Source organism: Equus caballus, chromosome 15, assembly GCF_041296265.1.
Source record: "Equus caballus isolate H_3958 breed thoroughbred chromosome 15, TB-T2T, whole genome shotgun sequence".
In the NCBI taxonomy this organism is placed as follows: Eukaryota; Metazoa; Chordata; class Mammalia; order Perissodactyla; family Equidae; genus Equus; species Equus caballus.
Genome location: NC_091698.1, coordinates 67,737,776 through 67,753,507, shown reverse-complemented (window position 1 = coordinate 67,753,507; position 15,732 = coordinate 67,737,776). Strand labels below are relative to the sequence as shown.

General features: G+C 47.1%; 1 protein-coding gene and 2 long non-coding RNA genes across 6 annotated transcripts in view; 2 read left to right on the top strand and 1 right to left on the bottom strand.

The window, feature by feature from the left end:
• Positions 1–4,297: 4,297 nt before the first annotated feature.
• On the bottom strand, positions 4,298–15,600 carry LOC111768108 (uncharacterized). Its single transcript, XR_002800177.2, has 3 exons — positions 15,448–15,600; positions 9,785–9,889; positions 4,298–4,573 (listed from the first exon to the last, which is right to left on the bottom strand). It is a non-coding gene; the product is annotated as an uncharacterized lncRNA (long non-coding RNA).
• Positions 11,501–14,157, top strand: LOC138917694 (uncharacterized). Its single transcript, XR_011426085.1, has 2 exons — positions 11,501–12,633; positions 13,104–14,157. It is a non-coding gene; the product is annotated as an uncharacterized lncRNA (long non-coding RNA).
• TTC7A (tetratricopeptide repeat domain 7A) overlaps positions 15,020–15,732 on the top strand; it is a 121,370-nt gene continuing 120,657 nt past the window's right edge. The window contains exon 1 of one of the 4 annotated variants that reach the window (XM_023619128.2): positions 15,020–15,601. In XM_023619128.2, the coding sequence (XP_023474896.1) occupies positions 15,418–15,601 (184 nt within the window). In that variant the 5' untranslated portion in view covers positions 15,020–15,417. The remainder of the gene's footprint in view (positions 15,602–15,732) is intronic. The other 3 variants (XM_070235510.1, XM_023619129.2, XM_070235511.1) reach the window with 3 other exon arrangements.

Genomic DNA, 15,732 nt, shown 5'->3' with positions numbered 1-15,732 from the left:
TTCATGGTTTGGATCCTGGGTGTGCACATGGCACTGCTCATCAAGCCATGCTGAGGCGGTGTCCCACATGCCACAACTGGAAGAACCCACAACTAAAATATACAACTATGTACTGCGGGGATTTGGGGAGAAAAGCAAAAAAAAAAATTGGGGTGACTTTATTATGAGCCAGGTCTGAGGACTATAGCCCAGGGCCTTCCTTCCCCAGGAAGGAAGGGCACCAAAGAAGTGGGGTGTACAGAGTGGTTATGGACCGGCTTGGAACAAAGAGCACACACATCACCTATGACAGGGATAGCCCTTTTACAGCAGTCATGAGATTACTTTGCTGGCACAGCAGGTCAGTGGTCACAATGTGAGCACAGCAGCCCAGTAATTAATCCTTGGTTTCTAGAAAGGGATGTGTATCCTTAAGGAAATGTCGAAATGGGGGGAAGCTACATCCCTATCTTCAAGGGCATCATTCTTGTCTTTGGGACATTGTAAATGTTTAAAGCAGATGTACACTGCATGCTCAAGAGGCCACATCAGGCCTTTCTGGAAAAACAAGGTCAAGCTGAACTAATTTTAAACCAAATGGCTTTCTCATATACTCCAATATATCCTATTGATTTTCATTCATTCATCAGTAGTAGGGAAAAGGCTCCTTGGAGCTCATAGTTGGTACAATCCCATTTTCATTATTAAAAAAAGTTCAAGTGTGTCAAAGAGAAAGAGTCTGGAGAGGTACATAGCAAAGTCTTATCTTTGAGTTATCCCTGGGAGATGGGATTGCACTGGGCCACTACTTTCTTTTATATGCATGTGTTGGTTTAATTTTATAAGAAGCATGCATTCATTTTATAATCAGAAAAAACACTAATGAAGTTTTCGTTTCAGTAAAAAAATGAACCAGCGCAACAGGATGTTAAGTTGGAAGTTTTGATTGAGATGCCAAGATATGATATTTATTGAGCATCAAAGTAAGGTGTGAGCAGACCACAAAGATGCAAATTTTCAAAGGGAATTTTCAAAACCTGGTTACCTGTCTCTTCGTCCTCTCGCCCAGGGAATCCTTCACTCAGAGCAAATAGGAGTCAGAAAAGGGGAAGTTCAGCAGAGATTTTGTAGGGAGGATTTCTTTGGGGAAATCTGAGGGGTCATCTGCTCCCTCCCCTCAAAGGGACTGACCGCTAGGGGGTTAGATGGTTGGCTCCTGCTGCTGGGCACACACAATGGCCTGGTGCTGGCTAGCTCCAGAAGGCTAAGCAACCTCGGCCAAGAGAACAGTGTCTGGGGATGAAGTGCTCTACCCTCTGAGCACAGGTCAAATGAGACAAGAATCCTGGGGACCAGATGAGGAAGGGGCAGAGGCAACATCCACCTGGGGTAGAGGCTAATCAAGAGGGTAGCCGGTGAGGACAAGAGGGTCCCACTGGTTAGAGGCTGGGAGGTGACTGCTATGGCAGAGGCTGTGGGGAGCAGAGGAGCAGGAGGAGCCCACTGAAGGAGAGGGAACTGAGTCAGAAGAACCCAGCAGAGGAGTCTCCCAGGACCCCAGCAAAGCCCCCAGAAGTCAGCTTTAAACATCTGCCAGGGGACCGATGGGTCCCCAGGTGTAGGACCTGTAAAGCCACTTTACCAGGAACTTTCCTATCCCCACTTCAGCCTTAAACATCAGAAACATCAGCAAAACAAGGAGGAAATTAATAAGAAAGCAAAGAAGAGGAACACAGCTCCCTCCCGGGCTGCAGACAGCCCACCTGCCATGGGCCCTAGCTTTGGGGGAACGGGAGAGAAATCTTATCTTTGAATGAAGACTTAAATATTGATTAGTACGTTAGACGGCAATTAAGTCTGCATTTGTGACTTAAAGTGACCCCTGGATTTTTACCTAGGGGTGCCCAGAAAAATTTATGAGTTTGGTGGGATTTTTACACACAGCCAGGGAAAAGACCATCCTAACCCCCATTGGAAGGGATTACAAGGCAGTGGAAGACAAAAATAAATTGGCTTTGGTACCAACAATCCACAAGTCCTGTTGTGTTCAGCATACTGGTTGTACAAGATTCCTTCCTTAAAAACCGCCCTGCCTTGAGGTCACAGATTCCCTGCAAGAGTGCCACCCAGATGTCAGCTAGGAGCCCCTTAGTCCTTGAAGGTCTGTGTATAATGGGGTCAGCCCTAGCCAATTCCACAGCCTGGAAAAGTTCGAGCTTGTCAATAATTTCTGCTCATTCCCAGAGGCTTACTCACCGGAGGTGCCCTTTGCCTCTTATTTCTGTGTCTGTTTTGCTTTTCACTCTTTCCCTGCATCAGCCTGGATGCAGAAATCAGGATCTCTTAGCATTCCCTCCACAGAAGAATCGCTTCGCACAGAGTGCAGCTGGGAGTATTGGAGACTTTACAGAGGGTTTTCCGTCCCCTCAGAGTGGGGCAGTGTGAGATGGTTAGGGAGTTTCTTTAAAGCTCAGTTGAGTTCCACGGCACTGACTGAGTGGCCGCTATTATCCAGGTACCGTGCTAAACACTGGAGACACAGGGCAAATGATACACACTGTCCTCAAGACACTTATAGTCTAGTTGGGGAGAGAATGTAGGAGAATGTAGCAAATGCCTGTGAGAGCCCAGGTTGCCATGGGAGCCCCTGGGGAGGGCACTTAAACAAGCCTGAGGTGAGGATGCGGGGAGTCAAGGACGACTTCCCTCAGTGATAAAATCGCAGACTGGAAAAAGAATCACATAGAAATCCGAGAATGGAAAAATATACTAAGAGATGTTAAAAAGTCAAGGGATGGGTTCAGTAGCAGTTTGGACACACGAGAAGAAAGAATCAATGAATTAGAAAATATAGCAGGGGCTGACTCTGTGGTGCAGCGGTTAAGTGTGCTGGCTCTGCTTCATTGGCCTGGGGTTTGTGGGTTGGGATCCCAGGTGCTGACCTATGCACCACTTATCAAGCCATGCTGTGGTGGCATCCCACATTTATAATAGAGGAAGATGGGCACAGATGTTAGCTCAGGGCCAATACTTCTCAGCAAAAAGAGGAGGATTGGTGGCAGACGTTAGCTCAGGGCTAATCCTCTTCAAAAAAAAAAAGATGGCCAATAAATACATGAAAAGATGTTCGACATCACTAATCATCAGGGAAATGCAAGTTAAAACTGCAGTAAGGTACCACCATATACCTGTTAAAATGGCTATTTGCTAAGACTAAAAATAACAAATGTTGAAGAGGGTGTGGAGAAAAGGGAACCCTCATACACTGCTGGTGGGAATGCAAACTGGTGCAGCCACTATGGAAAACAGAATGGAGATTCCTCAAAAAACTAAAAATAGAACTACCATACAACCCAGCTATCCCACTACTGGGTATCTACCCAAACCACTTGAAATCAACAATCCAAAGTAACATATGAACCCCTATGTTCATTGCAGCACTATTCACAATAGCCAAGACATGGAAGCAACCGAAGTGCCCATTGGCTGATGATTGGATAAAGAAGATGTGGTATATATATTTACAATGGAATACTACTCAGCCACAAAAAAGGCAAAATCATCCCATTTGCAACAACACAGATGGACCTGGAGGGAATTATGATAAGTGAAATAAGCCAGACTGAGAAAGACAAACACCAGATGATTTCACTCATATGTGGAATATGAAAAAACACATGGACAAAGAAAAGTTCAGTGGTTACCAGGGGAAGGGGGTGGGGGATGGGCACAGGTGGTGAAGGGGAGCACTTATGTGGTGACAGACAAGAAATAACGTACACCTGAAATTTCACAATGATGTAAACTATTATGAACTCAAAAAAAAAAAAAGAAAATATGGCAGAGGAAACCATCTAGAATGAAGTAAAGAGAGACAAGATGGAAAATACAAAAGCAAGGGTAATAGACATGGAGAATACAGTGAGAAGATCTTACTTATAGCTACTTGGAGTCCCAGGAGGAGAGGAGAGAATGAGCAGAGATAATATTTGAAGAGATAATAACAGAATTTTCCAGAACTGATGAAAGACTTCAAGCTCAGAATCAAGATGAACAACAAATCCCAAGCAAAATTAATTTAAGGAAACCTATTCTTGGCACCTTAAAATAAATCTGCAAAAGAGAAAAAGTATTAAAGATAAGGAGAGGGGGAGAAATTATTTTCAAAGGAGCAACAGTCAGACAGATAGCCGACTTCTCAACAGCAACAATGGAAGCCAGAGAACAGTGTGATATCTTCAAAGAGCTAAAAGAAAATTGCTAGTCTAACATTCTATATTCACCTAAAATAACCTTCAAGAATAAGCATGAGAAGACCTTTTCAGACAAAAACTGAGTGATTTATTCACTGGCAAAAACACTGTAATAGTTTTCTATTTCTGCATAACAAATTACTAAAACTTAGCAGCTTAAAAAAACACGCATTTTTTGCCTCACAGTTCCGTAGATCAGAAGTCCAGGTGGGGATTAACTAGGTTCTCTGCTCAGACGCTCACAAGGTGAAATCAAGGTGCTGGCCAGGGCTGGGGTCTCCTCTAAGGCTCAAGGTCCTCTTCCCAAGATCATGTGGTTGAAAACGAGGTCTAAAAAATGTCTAAGATTTGAAATCACACAAAGCATATTCTCTTATACACTGCAGTTACACCCGAAAAATAAAACACTTTAAAACACTCCATATCTATTTGGAAATTAAGAAACACTTTTAAATAACACATAGGTCAAATAAGGTATCACAAAGGAAGTTAGAAAATATTTTGAACTGAATGTTAACAAAATTTCTATGTATCAGTTCTCATGGGATACAGCTGACACATGGAAATTTATAGACTTAAATGTATATATTAGAAAATAAGGGCCAGCCCCAGTAGCCTAGTGGTTAAGTTCAGTACACTCCACTTTGGCGGCCCGGGTTTGGTTCCCAGGCACAGACCTACACCACTGTTAGTGGCCATAGTCCGCTGGCAGTCCACATACTAAAAAATAGAGGAAGACTGACATGGATGTTAGCTCAGGGCGAATCTTCCTCAGCAAAAAAAAAAAAAAAAAAAAAAAGGAAAGAAAGAAAGAAAAAGAAAATAAGAAAGGTTAAAAATTAATGAGCTAAGATTCTATCTCAAAAAGTTAGAGAAATAAGATATGGAATACTATATTATTATTCACAAAGATTCACTGCCCATCTCTAGGCACTGGCATCAGGCTTAGCTGTATTTCTTGCTCTGGTCAATGGAATGTGTACAGAAGTGTGAGGTGTCACATATAGGCTGAAGTTTTAAGAGCCAGCAAACATATGGCTCACCATACTCTTTTCCCTCTGCCATAATGATCGTCAATGTTCTAGACAGTGGCTGTTCTGCCAGCTTGAGCCCCAGAGTGAAGACACTGTGGAGAAGAACCCAGCCAACCTGAGTGAGAAATAAACTATGTTGTTGAAAGCCCTGAGATTTTGGGGGGACCATTTGTTACTGCAGCATAATCTGGCCTATCCTGTTATACAAGTACAAAAGAAACCCAAATACAGTAAAATCATGAAATAATAAAGATAATAGCAAAAATCAATGACATAGAAAATAACATGCCATAGAGAGGATCAATAAAACCAAAAGTTGGTTTTTTCAAAGAAGAAAAGTTGGCTCTTTGAAAAGAGCAATTATACAATTTGAAAAAATGTATAAATCCTTGCCAACTGTCAAGAAAAATAAAAAACAGAATGCACAAATAATCAATGGCAGGAACGAAAAAGCAGATGTCACTATAAATTCTATAAACATTAAAAAGACAATAAGAGAATTTTATGAATCACTTCACACTTAAATTGTGAAAAGTTAGATGAAGCAAATATATACCCAGGAAAATATAACCTGCTAAAAATTGATCAAAGAAGAAATAGAAATTTGAAGTCCTATAATTTTTAAATAAATTGAATCAGTATTTAAAAACCTTCCCATAAATAGCTAAGGGAAAATAACGCCTACCACAAACAAACTGTCTGGAGAACAGAAAGAAGATGGTCATACCTTCCAACTCATTTATAAGGCTAGCATAACTTTTGATACCAAAGCCAATGAAGATAGTTCCAGAAGCAAATATTTAGCCAAATCTCACTCAAGAACATGGATACAAAAATTCTGAATAAAATATCGTATTAGCAAATCAATTCAAGCAATATATAGAGAGGAAAATACATTATGACCGATGTGGGAAATAGAATAATGGCCCCCAAAGATGTTCACATCCTAATCCTCAAAACCTACGAATATGTCATCTTACACGGCAAAAAGGACTTAGTAGAGGTGATTAAATTAAGGACCATGAGATGGGGAGATTATCTTGGATTATCCTTGTGGGTCCAGTGTAATCACAAGAGTCCTTATAAGAGGGAGGCCGGAGAGTCGGGGTCAGAGAGAAGATGTGACCATGGAAGCAGAGATTGGAGTGAGAGCTATGAAGACGGAGGAAGGGGCCATCAGGCGAGGAATGCAGCAGCCTCTAGAAGCAGCGAAAGGCAAGGAAATGGATTTTCCCCTAGTGCCTCCAGGAGCAATGCAGCTCTGCCAATACCTGGATTTAGCTCACAAGACCCACGTTAGACTCCCAGCCTCAAGAACTGTAAGGTCATAAATCTGCGCTGGTTTAAGCCGCTGTGTATTTGGTAATTTGTTACAGAAGCAATAGGAAAATAATACGACTAAACCGATCTTATTCTAGAAACGCAAGGATGGTTAATATTTGAGAATCAAAGTAATTCACCATATTAATAAATTTGAAGGAGAAAAATTACATGACCAACGCAATAAATGTAAAAAAGTGTTTGAAAAATTCAATTTCAATCATAATTAAAAAAAAAAATCTCTTAACAAACTCGGAATAGAAGGAACTTCCTAAATGTGATAAAGGATATCAGAAAGCAATGGAAAAGTAGGACAAAAGCCAGCAGTTACCTGTAGGAGGGAGAAGGCTGTGTTTGGGAAGGGATGTACTAGGGGCTTCTGGATGCCAGTAAAGCCCTATTTCTTGACTCTTAATTTGTGGTTAACAAGAATTTGCCTCATAATAATTATGTTTTATGCACTTTCCTTTAATTATCTTATTTTTCACACACACAAAAATGTGTTAAAAAGATAGAAAAGAAAGAAAAAAATTTTGAAAAGTTAGTAGACCACAGCTAGAGTTTAAGGCCTAACACTGCTATAATCACTGAAGGGCAGACACTCAGGTTGGCCTTGGGAGGGTGGAGCTTAAAACCAGACCAGCATGGGGTGAGCTGAAAAGGCTCTGAGCTCTGGTGGGTTGGGCTGACTTCCCTCCCACCAGGATGGCAGTATTGGCAGAGAACCAGTACTGGCCAAGGCTGGGAGCAAGCGTGGGCTCCCACTCTTGGAAGGGAACCATTGTAACAGTCCTGCAAGATGACACACAAGCCACCAAGGAGAAGCAGGAGTCACTTGAGGCCCCAGGGAACAGAAGGGACGGGGACAGGGGAGGAAGGTCAGCGCATGGAGGGAGGTGCTGCCATCTCAATGATGAAGTGGGTCTTTGGGACAGGAGACAGCCCAGAGCTCTCACCTCCCGGGACTGGGGAAACCTTAACATTCTAAGATTCTAAAATTAACACAACAAATAACTACTGAGTCTTACAGTGCACAAGCACAAGGATTTCATGGCTTTGCAGCTTGCCCTTGTAGGGCCTTATCCCTTGCCTGATGATTAGCTCCAGTTTTCCTGCAGCAGTCAAAGGGAAAGACTGACCACACAGGCAGCCAGTCCACAGCAGTGATATTTAAGTAAGGCATAAGACACCATGGGCCAGAAATGCTATGAGCCAATAATCATGGTGATAAGTCAAAGGTGATTTCCGAATGTCAGGATTGTGGGCCATGTGACTACAGAAGATTGAGGAGGCAGTTGGTCATTCTGCTCCACATCACACACCCTGATGACCTGCACGGATGAAAGGACTATGAAGCAAAGGTTTAATTCAGATTCCAATTTAGAATTTTTAGGGTTCCTGTTGGGAACACAGGGCTCTTGGGCACTCCAAAAGGCAAATACAACAGTAGGACAGAAGAGGCTGGAGTAGAAGATGTCTCCGCCTCTGGATGGCCTGTCTATTCACGGCCACTGTGACAGCCAGTGTAAATAAGAGTGATCTGATATGGGCGAGGGGATGTGGTAAGAGTCATACACAACACATCTTGGAGTCAGGACACAGGAAGAACCAAAACTTTCTATACCCAAACAACTTACTCTTGATGTTGAGTTGACTTCACTATTGCAGGAAACTCTTGCCTGGGGTGATAAAAGTTGTAACTAACTATTGTCTTTTGCAGAAATTTCATGCAGAAACCATTTAAATGAACTTTGCAACTTTTCAACAGATTGCGTCAACGACTCTTTCCTGAGTCTTTGAAACTCTTGCCCTGTCCCCACCTTCAGCTATCGGGTCGTGATTCTTGCCCAGTCCTAATTAAGCCCCCTCACTGGAAGAGCTACCTTGAAACAGATCCCAACACTTCTTAAATGTCCCGACTTCGCCTCCCCATTCTAGATGCTACTACGGCTCTGCAGAGCAGTATTCTCTCTTCCTGCAGTGAGAACAAACTCAGCTTTGCATCATCACAAAGCTGTTTTGATGATATTTTCAGGGAGCCAGCATTCGATTACTGAGGAACACTGAGATCCAAACAAGACTCCTCACCACTCTGGCGCAAGACTCCTGACTCACACACAGTGTTCTCCTCTGAGGCCCTCGAGCCCATCCGGGGTCTCTCAGACCACACCACTGAGGGATGTAGGCTTGCCTTGGGCCTGGGTTCAAATTCCTTTTTTTGATTCTTCTTTTTATTGACCTCCCAAACACTGAGTCTATTTTGTCTCCTAGCAATAAGAAACACTCTTTAGGAATCCTTTGAAGATCTCACCATATTTGAAAGTCTTTTCTCCTCGGTGGATATCTGCCTTATTACTAACAAGGCTACTACTCTTCTATGTCTGTCCTGGTCATTTATTGTTGTGCATCTACAAGAGGAAAGTTTATAGTGAAGAGGACAAGTGTAGGTCCAATAAGTCTGTCCCTAAGCCGGTCCAGGGACAAATTCTGTCTTGGGCCACTGATAGACACCTTATGAGAACTTTCCTCAAACTTACTTTGTCTGTGAGAGTTGGGTTCAGCAGATCTCTGCACACCCTCCATCTTCTGGGAACTGTAAATTTATCAGAGTTGTGGTGGGATAAGGTCTAGCTGTGAGGCTGGGGGGGCCCTGGGCCACAGGATGCACAAGCATCTTTCGACTGACCATACCCAGTCTCTCATGGGTTCTCTCATGGTATCAATCTCAGTGCATGCCTTCCTTGGGCCTGATTTCTGCTTCTTACGTGTGTTTATGCGATAGCCCAAATTTGTGCACTTATCTTTCTAAATAGCATCATTTCACCAAGGAGAATTTAGAATGACAGTGACCACTACAAGGAACTTTTGATATGAACAAAGTTACTTACTTGAGAAGTGCCTTAGAATGAAAAGGAAACACAATTCCAAACATCCAATGGTCTTCATTTTTTTATTAGCATGAGGAAGCATCCAAAAGAAATTTGATTCCAAAATTACTTCCTTAACAGATTCTTTGGCCAAAGCAAAGGGAAACTGTGAACAACTTAAAACTATCTGTCTTTAGATCTCCCCAAATCACCATCTAACCTACTCTCCTCATCTCCCATCCTACATTCCTCCATCTCCTGCCACCCTGTCTCTCCCTCTGACCCACTGCCTCTCCCCCCTGGCCAATCAGACACCCCCAAGCTCACTTACTTCCTTAAGGTAAACCTCCTTCAGCACACAGAAGACCTCTTATGGTGGATTTTAAGCTCTGGTTTCATTCTCAGCTGAAAGTCACTATCAAAGATTCTCCAAGACCTAGACAAGACAGAGAGAACATTGCCGAGGAATTTAGAATCGTGTGGGAGACATATAATCCAGAGTGGCCAGATGTATACCCATCAGTTCATGTGTCAGTAGGAACATCAGATGCGAAAATTTCAATGAAAAAGTCAGAATAGGAAAACCCTCCATGGTGACACACAAGATCTTGAATTGCACAAGAAAGCACAGAGGTTTAGAGAAGCTGTAGATGCTGGCCAGGGTCTTTTGGAGGCTAACCTCTGTCTTTCCTGTGAAAATAATTCGTGGTCTGATTCAGTTCTTCAGGCCAAAAAAGAAGTCTGATGGAGACTTCAGGGATAGGTTCTTTAACACCCAGCGCCAAGGACAGCAAGCAGGAGTGGATCCTGAAGCAGATGTGACTCTGGCTCTCTCTTGCCTTTCGTGAATGGCCTTAAACCAGAAACAGGGAATTTAACAGGCAAGCAAAAAGTAGAGTGGGAAATAGCCCCATGGCCAGACCTCCAAAACACTGAAAGAGGTCCGGAACTAAGAAACTAAAGGAAAATGAAAAATAGAAGTTATCAATGAAGGTGTTCAATTTCTCATTCTACTCTTAAATGCACAAGGAAACATTTCTCTAAAAATTAAATGACAACCTTACAAAATTTTGATTGATATGGACAAATAACATCGATCTTATACCCAGGCATTATTATACAAGCTTTGGAGTCAACAAACTACTCTGGGTAGTCTGGAGTCAAATGAGACTCCGTGTCACGCATCTACCTAACGATCCTCAGCACACCTTCCCCAGGCCCAGCCCGTAACTGTCCGCCTGCACCCTTTAGCCGAGGAATGTTCTTTTCTCCTTTGTGACACTACACTCATTAACCTACCAGCGAGGGACTTACTGTGTGAACGGAATTGCCACTTTAAAGGCTCTCCTGACAGTCTCTTCCTTCCAGTCCCCGAGGATCTCTCTATTCATAATGAGGTCCTGGCTAATTTGGATATTGATTTCCCAGTACTTTTGTGTGTAAATTGAAGCTCTCTTGTGGGCAAACAATTCTAAACTCATCAACGTTCAAACTGACCCAACTAAACCTGTACCCAAATTTGCACAATAGCCTCAACAACAACGCACTAAAGAAGGAATAAAACTAATAAGCCAAAGCTTTAAAGAGAAAAAAGTCTTCATACCTTGTCCCCTTCCTTGTAACACTCCTATCTTCCTAGTCAAAAAGACAGTGGGCAGGACTATAGATTCGCTTAGGACCCCGGAGCCGTGAATAAATCCTCTGCACTTCCCTTTAGAACCACACTCAAATACTATTTTATCTTCAAGGCCTCAGGAGCCTGACTACATGTTTGCAATTATAGATCTATGTTGTGCTTTCTTTGGCATCTCTTTAAATCAAAAGTCAATGCCTGTTTGTTTACTCCAGGGAAAATCAACAACATCCCTGGCCCACTATGCCTCAGTTTACTGAGCTGCCCTGCTACCTTTCACAGGTCCTCAACCAGGACCTCGAGCGCTTTAAACTGCCCTGTGATTCTATTCTCATCCAACATGTGGACAATCTTTTGTGTTGCAAAGACGAAGTGAGTTCTAAGACTGATTCATCTGTCTGCTTACTCTTACAGCTCAGAGGGGGCATACAGGTTACATAGAGAAGTTAACAATTTGTCAGAGGAAAGTGCACGACCCAAGACCAGACTGATCTCATGCAGGTAAGTCCCTTACTCCAGACACCCAGCTGTGCAAAAGGTCCCTGGACGATAACTGAGACAATGATGAGGATTCCTGGGTCTCACTGGCCACTGCAGGCAGTGCGTTCCCAACTTTCTGAAATTCCCGTGCCATCACGTGACTTACCCTAGTCCATGATAACCAAAGCTTTTCTCTGGGAGCCCAAACATGAACAGACTTTTTTTTTTTGAGGAAGATTAGCCCTGAGCTAACTGCTGCCAATCCTCCTCTTTTTGCTGAGGAAGACTGGCCCTGAGCTAACATCCATGCCCATCTTCCTCTACTTTATATATGGGACACCTGCCACAGCATGGCTTGCCGAGCTGTGCCATGTCCGTACCCGGGATCTGAACCGGCGAACCCCGGGCCGCCGAAGCGGAACATGCGCACTTAACCCGCTGTACCACTGGGCAAGTCCCTGAACAGACTTTTTTTTCCTTTTTCTCCCCAAAACCTCCAGTACATAGTTGTATATTCTTCGTTGTGGGTCTTTCTAGTTGTGGCATGTGGGACGCTGCCTCAGCGTGGTTTGATGAGCAGTGCCATGTCCGCACCCAGGATTCGAACCAACGAAACACTGGGCCACCTGCAGCGGAGCGCGCGAACTTAACCACTCGGCCACGGGGCCAGCCCCTGAACAGACTTTTTGTGAGTTCAAATGAGCTCTTCAATACCCTCCCATTCTGGGCCTAACTAAATATCATACACCTTTCACCTATACATATATGAGAGATCTCACCAAGCCCTTAACTTCATGAGAACCAAGACCAACATCTTAACACAGCCTCTCTCAGGATCCGGTGGCAAGAGCCTCCCCACCTTGTCCGGGGCAGCAGCTGAACTCGTGGAGTCCTCTGTCGGCTTGGTTTCAAGGTCCCCTTTAAACCAGATGGTCCCTCATGCTGTACCATCTTTGTTGCTCCTTGAAGATACACATTTCTCAGCAAGTTGATTTACCTCCCATGAAGGTCATTACTTCCTCTGAGATGCTCCTCAGACTGTGAAGGCAGTGCCCTCCCTCACTCTGGTAAGCATTGAACTCTGTTTCACCTGATCAAGCTATTTTGGTAGCACTTTTTTTGCGTGTGTGAGGAAGATTGGCCCTGAGCTAACATCCATTGCCAATCTTCCTCTTTTTGCTTGTGGAAGATTGTTGCTGAGCTAACATCTGTGCCAACCTTCTTCCATTTTATGTGGGATGCTGCCACAGTGTGGCTTGAGAAGCAGTGCTAAGTCTGCTCCCACGATCTGAACCTGCAAACCCTGGCCCCAAAGTGGAACATGTGAACTTAACCACTACACCACTGGGCCGGCCCCTTGGTAGGACTTTTGAGCTGGCAAATGACAGCTGTCTTTATCAGAATTCATCCTAAACTCTCATCTGAGAGATTTCAGATTATTAAAAAATGAAAACTACCACCACACTTCCTATATGTCTTTTGTTTTGGCAAATATCACTGATACAATCATGGTTGTTCTTCATTCTTGTTCTCGCAGTCTCTCACACCCCTGAAAAATGCTGCTCACTGGCGGCTGGGTTCCCGTCTCTGCCGGAAAAGAGCCATGAAGGGGTCTGGTACATGTTCCGCAGTGTCCAGGAGAAGCTCCTTACAGTTTGAACATAATAGTCTGTTACCCCCTCCCCCCCACCCATGCCCACAGAAATATTGGTGCACCCCTCAAAAAAACAAGCAGCAATTCCCTTTGCTTAGTTCCCTGGAGTCCTGCAACCTGGGGGCAGGGTTGGCAAAGGACTGGGGCAAAAAGAGGGAGGAGGGCAGGATGGCCCCCCTCTTATCAACACTGCTTTTCTTTGCCTGCCCCAGGGGTGACTCTGGGGAATGCCAGATCTGGGGCAAATCACACCAAGTTCTCAGGCCACCTTCGCTGAAAGGACAAGCATGGCTCTCTCCAAGTCAAATCCGGTTCTGGTGACCAGCAAGGGCAGCCAAAGGGTAACCCAAAGCCAGCTAGAGGAGTTGACAGGGGTAGGCCAGAGGAACCTGTGCAAACTGAGTAAATTGGCTCTCAATTCCAACTGCCAGAGCTGCCTCAATTTTTCTTCACCCATCTCCTGGCCTCTGGGAGTTCAGAAGAGACCTCAGGTGCTCAGAGCAGCACCCAAGGTCAGGAAATCCTGTCCCCCGCTCCTCCCCCTCAGCAAGGACTGGAGCTGCATTTGTAACCTGGACAGGAGGGTATCCATGGGGCAGCTGGGGGTGAGGGGTGCCAGGAAGACTGCCTTCACCAGATAACCCCTTGAGGCTGCAGAGGACTAAGCACCAGGAGCCTGGGCTCCGCTTGACAAAAACCTTCCCACGGTTACAGATGTCCAGAAGCACAAAGGAGTGGGGCTCCTGACACTGAAAGTGGTCAAGGGCACTCTAAGGTCACGTGTCAGGCAGTGGCGGAGACCTCCACGTTGGGAAGGAACGCGGACACCTTCTAACTCTCAGGAGTCTATACTTAAAAGCTTGCCCTGACTCTCCTGTCTTCTGGAGTCTTCCGTCTGTGTCATGCAATATATTTCAAATACAGAGGGTTTTTTTGCTTTCTGGCCTGACAGTGATTTCTTGCGTGATAGCCTCAATTCCCACACCGGCCTGTGAGCACTGTCGCCCCGGAGGCGGGGCCACCATAAACTGTCTCCAGCAGGCGGTGTTCGTCTCCAGCAGGGGGTGTTCGTCCCTCCGCTCCTTCCTCCGGGCCGCCCGGTAATTCTTTGAACTTCTTAGCACCCCACGCGCCCGGCTCAGCCCTGCCGAGAGCTCGGGGCAGCTTGATCACAGTCTTTAGACATCAGAATTAAGAAAGAAAGAAACACCAAGTTGGACAAACAGCTTAAACCCTTTCAGAAATCCAGGGCAACGGGATTCCGCAAAGGACAGGCCAGCCAGTTAGCATGGGGGGGAGTCAGGCTGGAAAGAGGAACTCCGCTGTGAAGACAGTAAATAAGAAGTCTCCGAGGGGAGGCGTCCCGGGAGGCGAGGGCCCCGGCACCGGCCTGTTTTCCCCCGAGTCCCCGCGGGGCGCGCCAGGCCCGCGTGTCCCGGCAGGGCAGGGCAGGGCAGGGCCGGAGCGGGCGGCGGCCGATGGCTCCGGGGGAGGCTCGCTGTCGGAGTTGGGGGCAACTGGCCGGCCGGCCTCTGCCTGGATTTGTGACGTGCCGGGGGCAGCAGCGGTGACGGGGCCACCACACAAAGCCGGCCCGTCTGGGCACGGCTCTCCCAGGCCGAGAGCCCCCATGGGATGGGGAGGGGCCGGGGAGCGAGGTGCCCCCGGGCGCCCGGGCTCCGCGCAGCATTAAAGTGAGCGTCGAGGCGGCGGCGGGGGCCGCGGGGGGCTGGCGCCGGGGCGGCCGCGAGCGCCCACCGCGCGCCTGGCTGCTGTGGCCGCGCTGGCCGCCCGCGCGCCCGGCTCGCCGAGGCCGCGCCACGCCCCCGCGGGGGTGGAGCGGCTGCCCGGGGCGGGTCCGCAGCTGGCGGCGCCGGGGCCCGGGGCGGGGGCTGTGGCAGCAGCTGCAGCGGCGGCGGCGGCGGCAGCGCCTAGAGCTGCTGCGGCAGAGGCGGAGGCTGCTCCGGGACGCGGCCGCGCCGCGCAACCAGAGCCCCAGCCCGGAGGCGCCGGGCGGTGCGCTGGGTGCTGCTGCTGCCGCCCGCCCGCCGCCGCCTGGGCCCCCGCTGCCCCCCGGGCCCCGGCCGCCGCCCGCGCCCCCGTCGACCCCGCCCGCGAGTGTGCCCCAGCCCGGACGCCGCCCCCGGCCAGGTCTCCACTTCTCGGCCGCACCTCCCATGACAGCGCCCGCTCGAAGATGGCTGCGAAGGGCGCGCACGGCTCCCACCTGAAGATGGAGAGCGAGCTGGAGCGCTGCCGCGCCGAGGGCCACTGGGACCGCATGCCCGAGCTGGTGCGGCAGATGCAGACGCTGGTCGTGCCCGGCGGCGGAGGCGGCCGGCGAGCCAGCCCGAGCGCCGCGTTCACCTCTCTGGACACCGGTAAGTGAGGGAAGGGGATGGTTCCTAAGGACGGAGCGCGCGAAACGCGCCGCCTCCTCCAGGAAGCGCGCCCCGACTGCCCCCCGTCGGCGACGGCCGCGTTCGGTATTACCCTTCCTGTAGTGCTGGTG